General features: G+C 39.0%; 1 protein-coding gene across 1 annotated transcript in view; it reads right to left on the reverse strand.

Annotated features, from left to right (window-relative positions):
- POLB (polymerase (DNA directed), beta) overlaps positions 1-7912 on the reverse strand; it is a 37609-nt gene extending 29697 nt beyond the window's left edge. Inside the window, exons 1-5 of the mRNA XM_006896986.1 lie at positions 7813-7912; positions 7494-7551; positions 6231-6297; positions 2237-2311; positions 1569-1627 (exon numbers count right to left, since the gene is read on the reverse strand). Of these exons, the coding sequence (XP_006897048.1) occupies positions 1569-1627; positions 2237-2311; positions 6231-6297; positions 7494-7551; positions 7813-7873 (320 nt within the window). The 5' untranslated portion in view covers positions 7874-7912. The remainder of the gene's footprint in view (positions 1-1568; positions 1628-2236; positions 2312-6230; positions 6298-7493; positions 7552-7812) is intronic.
- Positions 7913-8608: the final 696 nt, after the last annotated feature.

Genomic DNA, 8608 nt, shown 5'->3' on the forward strand with positions numbered 1-8608 from the left:
GGTAATTATCAACTTAGGCATAGACATCTAAGCATGCATCTTCCACAATCATAATGGCCACACTGAGTTGACTTCAACTCATAATGAACCTAAATACTGCAACTTTACCCTCCCCTGCCCAATCCGCAAAGTGTTTGCTATGCTTAAGCCCCCTGCTGCACTCACTGTGTCAAGCCTGTTGTCAAGCCTCTTTCCTTCACTTTTGCAGGTATGATAACCTCTTTCAAAGACTGGCGCCTACTGATGACTTTTCCAAAAATAAGTGAGACAAAGTCTCCCTGTTCTTGCCTCTATAGAGCATCCTGCCTCCACTTCTTCCAAGAAAGCTTTGTTTCTTTTGGCAGTCCAATACTCTTGGCCAACACTAAATTCAAAGGCATTAATTCTTCTTTGTTCTTCCTTATTCCTTGTCCTACTTTCACTGAAAATATCACTGCTTGCGTCAGGCACACCTTAGACTTTAAATGGACATTCTTGCTCAATCTATTCTCCATTTGTCAAGATGCTGCCTATTGGTCCAATAATGAGGATCTGCTGTCTTTATGTTAAGGCATAATTCATATCGAAGGCTGTAGACTTTCATCTTCAGTAAGTGCTTCAGATCATCTTCACTTTCCGCAAGAGTGAATCATCTGCATAAGTTGTTGATGAGTCTTCCTTCATTTCTAAAATCTAGCTTCTCAGATTATTTGCTTAGCATACAGACTGAATAGGTATGGTGAAAGGATACAACCCTTGTACACACCTTTCCTGATTCCAAACCAGGAAGTATTCTCTTGTTCTTGGTTCACATAGAGGTTCTTGGTTTATGTATGGTTATTTATTAGCATAAATAAGTGTTCTTGAATTTCCATTCTTCTCAATGCTACTGATAATGTATTATGATCCTCACAGTCGAATGCTTTGGCATAGTCAATAATACACAAACGTCTTCCTGGTATATCCCTCAGTCAAGATCTGACATCAGTAATGACATCCCTCTGTCAAGCCTATGTAATATTCACAGATGCAGTTTCATGTGCTCTCCCATACTTGTCTGGCTTGAGTGGCTATGTAGCTACTCATAGATTTTTGTTAATACTGTTATTGCATGACAGTAGTATTTACTTTTTGTTGAAAAATGGCAAATTCTTAATGACACCAAATAAATTTAACACAAAGAAATAAAATTCTATAAAATAGGCTTCAAAGTCATAAGATAGCCTGTTAAGTGATACTAAACCCCCCTAAAATGTCCATGATAAATATAATGTTCAGAAAGGCAAAGGAGGAACAAACTAGAAGGGCTGATAATATGTATATAAATAAATGTTAATGGAATTCTGAGGAATGAGACATTATTTCTGGCTGGAGAATCAAATGGATATATGAAGGGGTAACATTTGCCTTGTCAGAGGCTTCTACAATAGCAGCAGCAACTGAGAACTGTCTTCAGAGACAAAAACTATAGACAACTGAACTGTATGGGCAAAGGCAAAGAGATGGAAAGGTACAGGAAACAGCATATTATTTAGCTTGGATGACAGTAAAAATAAAATCAACTACTGCCTGCTTAAAATAATTCTTACCCAATGCCAGTAACCCGTGTCAGGAAATTGATGGATGAACTTGTATCATCTTGTCGAATCTTAAAGGGGGGCATAAAAAGTCTATGATTTAAAAACACTCTGAAGACTCAATCTAATTGAAAATATTAACATAGTTAAGAGACATGAAGAACAATTTGCATATACCTGGATAATCTAAACAGAGATATTAATATACTATTTAGCTAGTTATATACATTTCTAGAGAAATGAAGAATTAAATTCCTTAAGATGCCTCATTTCTCATTTATTTAGTAACTTAAGAAAGTCCTTGTATAAAAGGCTAGAAGTGATAGAATTATTATAGTCATAATGGGGGAAATCCACAAAAATGCTTGGGAGAGTTTTAATATAGAAATTCTAAAAGATAATTATCTTTTGGTGAGAGCTTAATAATCTCTTTTCCGAACAGTATTGAAAACAAAGAGCTAATTTAATCATAGATGCTAAGAGTATCATAAACATAATATTATTATTTTGAACAATATTAAAAAATTTAAAAATATAACCCTACAAGCTGTAAGTTCTCGCATCTCTTTTCCTTCTGAGTCTTATGAGTGAGGGCCCTCTATTACTCTGTAATGGTTGCTACCAACAGCAGCCACAATAGCAGACACTACAACTAAATAAGTAAATAATTTCAAACCTACCTTTTCTAGCTTACGTAATTTTCCAGTCGCTAAAAACTCATCAATCTTTTCTGCAATTTTTGTCCCTACTCCAGGCTGTGTGGAAAAGGAAGAATATAAAATATGAACAAAAAAGAAAACAGTAAAAAGCTAACAAAATAAATTTTACCACACCATAAGTTTCTAAGCAAAGGAAGCATAAAATTGACCCTCCCAAAGGAAAAATGCTTAAATGACTAATTTAAGAGAACCATTACTTTTATTTTTAAGAAATTAATTTTGTTATAGAAAAATTAGAAATTTACAGTTGCATAGGCAATATTAAAAGCATTTGTTACTCTGATCACTCTAAAAAGTAAATCCTCGCACCGCACGTTCGTGGGGAGCCTGGTGCTAAACCATTCGTAGACGACCTGCTTCTGGGTCGGGGTTTCGTATGTAGCAGAGCAGCTACCTCACTGCGATCTATTGAAAGTCAGCCCTTGACACAAGGGTTTGTAAAAAGAAATAAAAATAAAAAAAGAATAATAATAATAAAAAGTAAATCCTCTTGTAACCTTATTTCTTAACTTATGGTATTTATTAACTTCTTTTTTTAATTAACTATATATTCTTTTTTTCTTAAAAAAACAGGCTTTGTAGGGTACTTTTTAAAAACTTATCATGAATAAGTTTCCTATCAATAAATACATACATCCTTAACAAATACTGAGCCAGTCATTGCAAAACCTGTTAGTGCTGGAACTCAACACAAACTGCTTTGTTTTCCCAGGTCTCCAAAATTTTCTACCTTTTTTTTTTTTAGTTTTCTACTTTTGAGAGGGTACAGACCTATTGCTTTTTTATCACTCTCTATTAAATGCTAATATTTTGAGTTTCCTTCTCTGATAGGTTTCCATCTTACACAGACTCCAGCTCTTGAATTTTACTATATTTAATTACTTAAAAATACTGATGAGGTTTTTTAAAAAGAAGTTGGAAATTTATTTCATGTGTGTCAGCATCGCCTAAGGTGTATGCTAAAACAGACTGATGAATCACACTCCAGGGTTTCAGGTTCAGTAGGTTTGGGGTGGAGTCAAGAAGCTGCATTTCTCAGAAGCTCCCAGGTGGTGCTGATCTGGCCGCTCCAGGAAGCAAATCTTGAGACTCATGGGTCTAGAACTCCCCAGCTCACCATAGTGGCTGCAAACCCCATCAGAATGAAAATAAATTCAATTGTTCAGCCACACTTGTCAGATTTCAAGAACTCAATAGCACATGGGGCTACAGTACTGGACAGAGATTCTCCAGAATACAGGCTCCAAGAGAGCAGAACCTGCCTCTTCACTGCTTTATCCTCAGTAGCAACTAGTCATGAGTGCTGACATTCATGTGCTCTAAAAACTATTAAATCCCGTGCAAACATCTCTCTATTCATTTCCTAAAGATAAAGCCCTTCCGGTGGAACTGTGGATCACAGGATATACATTTTGCCAATTACCCTTTAGAAAAGTTGAACACCTCTGTTTGCAGTAAATGGTTCCATTTCCTTCCCACATTTTCAGTCATGTTTTGTAGCATCCCCGATAATTTATAAGCATTATGTGAGCCAAAAGGGAGCTCTGGTGACCTAGTTCACAAAGAGCTGCTCTGCTAAACCAAAGGTCATGCCTTGCAGGCAATTTTAATCCACCAGAAAGATGGGTTATCTTTTCCCATGCAATATACAACCTCAGAAACCCATTGAAAGGTCAACTGTGAGATGGGTCTCACTTAAGGGCAATGAGAGAAACACAAACCAAAATAAGCCTTGGCGATACAGCAGGTAATGTGTTAGGTGGCTTACTGAAAGGCTGGCGGTTCAAATCTACCACTCACTCTGAGGGAGAGAGATAGGTAATGTCCTCTGATAAAGATGTAGTGTCTTCTGATAAGTAAGCGTAATGGAGGATGGCTGTAAGAAGGAACTGACTCCACAGCCACAGGGCTCATTTGGTTGAGTTTTTATAAACCCAAACTAAAAATATTAAACCCACAGCAATTCCAACTCAGAAGACAGAGCAGAACTGCCCCAGAGGGTTTCCAAGGTTGTATAAATCTTTACCACAGCGAACTGCTGTCAATGTTCTCCAGAGGCGCAGCTGGTGGAACCAAACTACCAATCATTTGGTAAGCAGCTGAACTGCTTTAACCGTTGTGCCACTAGAACTCACTGGCACTATGGAGTATTGTGCTTTATTGTGCAATTCTGATTAATGAAGTTCAATTTTTCCAAGTTTATTGGCCTTTTTATCCTTAAATGCTCAGCATGCACAAAAACGTTGTAGCTGTTGATTGCCACTGAGTTGAATGCAACTCACAGAAACTCTATGAACAAAAGACCTAACGCCTTTCTGTAACTATTATCATTTCTCCAAATTCACAGAGTTTCCAGAGGCATGTGGTTTAGGAAGTGGATGTCACTCTTGTTTCCAAACCTGTTTTACATCCGGAGCTCCACCAAACACTGTCCACTTTGGGAAACTATTATGGTATTTGATACCCCAATGGTACAAGGTTCAATCACAGGAAACCCTGGTTACTTCATACAGCAATCGACAAAGAGTGATGTAAAACGTGCAAGAGTGTTTCTCCAGATATAACAGCACTAGTCTCATTCAGCAGTAGTTAAGTGTCATCAAGTCGAATATGACTGAGTAAGCTTTGCACAAAAGACCTGAACTCTGCTCTATAACTAACACCATTTCTGTACATTTAAAGAGTTTAGAGAGTTTGTAGAATTTCCAGAGGCATCTAGTTTAGGAAGTGGATGCCACTCCTGCTTCCCAGCATAAATTAATCTGGAAGCTCATTCAAACATTGTACGTAACAGGTAACCATTATGGTATTTGACAAGACAATGGGACAGTGTGCAGCATCACAGCAACACCAAGTTGTTCAGTTCAGCAAACAGACAAAAGATTGCTGTTTCATTTAAGGAATACTCATTAAAAAATATTAATAAATTTGGCCTGAGGGCCGAGGACCCTGCGGGGTTTTAAAAGCCACACCTTTGAGCAGACTTCCACCCCAGGCAAAGGATCAAGGACACCCGCTCTAGGAGGGAAAAGAGCAGTAACACACATCAAACAGGACCCCATAAAAACTTCCCTTATGTGACCGACAGGGCTGCCACCAAGATGCTAGCAAGCAGCCAAACTCCAAGAGTGGAGGCTCCCAGGCCCCGGCCTGCCACACAATAAAATATACTAGTTATTTCCTAGTGTTTCCAGCCCTAACTTTACTGTTCTAGAGTCTCAAAACTACAGAATGCAAATGCCCCAATAACACAGACCACAAATTCAAATTCCAAAAATAGAAATTACCAGACAGAAATGTATAAAAGATCGAACAAACAGAACATATCAGAAAAGGGGAAGTATTCAGGCATCTCATTCCTTAAGATTAAGAAAAAGGCAAATCTTCCTCTTTATAGATACTGCTACAATAATTTCACTTTGTTAACACACTAACCTAAAGCAATTTAGTTAAAGAGAGTAACAATGGGATTTTTATATTAAGTCTAGGTTTATGTAAGAGTTTTGGATACTTTGTGCTATTTAAGAATGTGCCATAAACTTAGATTTGGAATTAAATGTATCAGTTTCTTAGAGGTCAGCCTCTAGAAAGTGAGCAGGCTGTGTCATAAACCTAAATTAAGGAAGTCTAATGGTGATCCCAAGAAGTAAAGGAGAACATAATGGAAGTAAGACTAGTTTCTCAAGTTAACACTGCGTCTGTTCTCAAAAAGAGGAATAAAACTGTTAATTATATGGATTTTTAAACTTTTAAATCCACTTTCTCCCTCAAATAAAAACACTTTGGCCTTGAAGAAGTATGCTTAAAATAACACTGACATTATTTTAAGAAATCAGATGCTTATGTGGGCTCTATATAGGTTAAGGTAGCTCCAGAGAGCTGAATTTAGGTTTGTGGGAGCTCATCAAATCTGTACATGTATAAACCCGGAAAAAAACCTGTTTGCTAACCTTACCAATTTCTTAGCTTCTGCCCCACTCTTTATTTTGTGTGGATACTTTGCGATCACCGATGCTGCTTTTCTAAAAAGAAAAGAAAACTACAACTGGTTAGAAATCCATCCAGCAAAGTGTTAATTTTTCTTAAACTGAACACACACAAAAGCAAATAGCTAATTTGAACTTTCTCCACCATCAACTACATATCTGACTTTTTAAAATACCTTGAAAAGTTTCACATTTGAAGATAATCTGATTTTAACTATATGTAAAACTAAAGAAGTTCGAGACCAGTAGGCTTTCTTATTTGAAAATAAGTAGGAGAGAAAAAGATCGTTTTCCCCCTTAAGTCAGCTTTTAAAAACTTTTATAACTTTCTTTCACAAAAATTTGTCACCGTATAAATAAACTATAATGATATAAATAATGATAATTTTTTAAAAAAGCTTCACCTTGTTTTGGTTACTAGATACCTGGTTCACTTACCTATCATGGCTATTTAAAACTTATAAAATTGCGTTTGAGTTTGTCCTTATACCAATTTTTGTCTTCATTACTCCCACTTCAATTGGGCATAAAACAGTGAGCTGTGTGTGATTCTCGCCAATCTCTATGCATGTACAGTTCAGTAATCTGGAGAGAGTACATACCTTACAGGACTTTGCTATTAGTATCCTGCCTATATATGTGATGCTAAAAGTAGTCAAGAGTTGATGCTGACAGTGATGGTATATCTAGATTAAAGCATAAATACTGGCTAGCTAGCCTTTGGAGTCTTTTTCATTATATTTTAGCATATATAAAACTTTAGGATTGTACGACAACTTAACTATAAGGCCTCTGGGTGGCACAATAATTATCTACTTTGCTGCTAACCTAAGAGCTGGTGGTTTAAGCCCACCCAGTGGCTCCACAGGAGAAAGGATCAGCCACAGACCAACCAGTTAGAAAAATGTGATTCTCTCAACCACAGCTATTTTACAGCATTGCCTTTCATTACACATTTTCAGTAATTCATGTTTGATGGTGTGCACGATATGTATTCAACTATAACTATTTTCAATCAGAAATGGGACCTGATTTTAACAGACTCTACAGAGCACCGTCCATATTTTTTCAGACATACTGCACCACACTGTCAAACCTTGGACTCTCTCTTCTTCTTTTTTTTTTTTTTTTGCAGAAGGCCCAAATATTTCCTGGACTCACCAACTCTTAACTGACAAACAGGGGCAAACTAGACAGAACCCATGCGACTAAAGCATGCCGTGCCTTCCCACCTGTAAGCGTTGTACTTGTGGATAGCCTGGTTCACGTTCTTCTCAAAGTTTGCGAGTTCTGGAAAGGCAAAGAGAAGAAGCTAGGATAAACCAACCGGAAGTGAGTATCCTGGAAGGGGGACGTGGGCAGCGACCACTCTACGGATTTAGCCAGTGGTAGCCCATGCAAAGACCCAAGAGCTTCGGGCAAAGCTAGGTGCAGGCACGGGCATCGGGGACTAATTTGCACGGAAGACGACCCGCAGTGAGGGAATGCGGGGCCATGGGAGAGAAGGAAAGCAGGGTAAAGGATGGGAGGAAAGGAAAAGCCGGTGCTAACCCGTGAGCATGTCGGTGATTCCCCCGTTGAGCGTCTCCTGTGGTGCCTTCCGCTTGCTCATGGTGGCCTGCACCCGAGGACCCCAGCGTCCCCAGAGCTGGAGACTCGCCCCCACGCTCTAGGATCATAAGGGCCCAAGACCTAACGAGGATCAATCAGCCCAGTCTCAGCGGAGACACCACCATTGAACAATGGCCGCCTCTGACAGGAGGCGCGGCGTGGCTAGCGCGGTGACGTCACGCGTACGGGGCGGTGCCTCCGTCAACTTGGGGGACGCGGGGGGCGGGGGCAGAGGGCGCTCCCACCATACGTGGGAAAAAGCGAGCAGGACACGTGTGAGGAATCCTGGGTGAGGCAGGTGGGGAGATGAGTGCCTCGCAATAGTGCCGCTTGGTGCTATGGTGAGATCTGGATTCTTCATTTCACACGATAGGTTTTTTCCATTCTATCCTCTGAATCTTGTCCTGTAAAGGAAATAGCCTGTTTTTGACTCTGAAATACGCAAAACGGTGGGGTGAAGAGATAGAATATTGAAGCCTCTTCGTGCTCTTTAACATGTGTGTTATGTGCTTTGTACATGGTAATAGCTAATGGCCTCACGACATACTTTATATGTAATATGAAATATGATGATATAAACACAAGCGTTTTTTAATACTTGTTGCATACGCTTTTGTAAGGATATGTTGTTATGGTGGTGTTTTAACACTGAGTTGGAAGTGACCCATAACTGACCCTCTGGCGGGTTTTCACAGGTAGTTAATAACATGGGAGGAGACTGCTCTACTCTCTGGGA

The sequence above is a fragment of the Elephantulus edwardii genome, unplaced genomic scaffold (assembly GCF_000299155.1).
Source record: "Elephantulus edwardii isolate Elephantulus edwardi_28Jun2011 unplaced genomic scaffold, EleEdw1.0 scaffold00195, whole genome shotgun sequence".
NCBI lineage: Eukaryota > Metazoa > Chordata > Mammalia > Macroscelidea > Macroscelididae > Elephantulus > Elephantulus edwardii.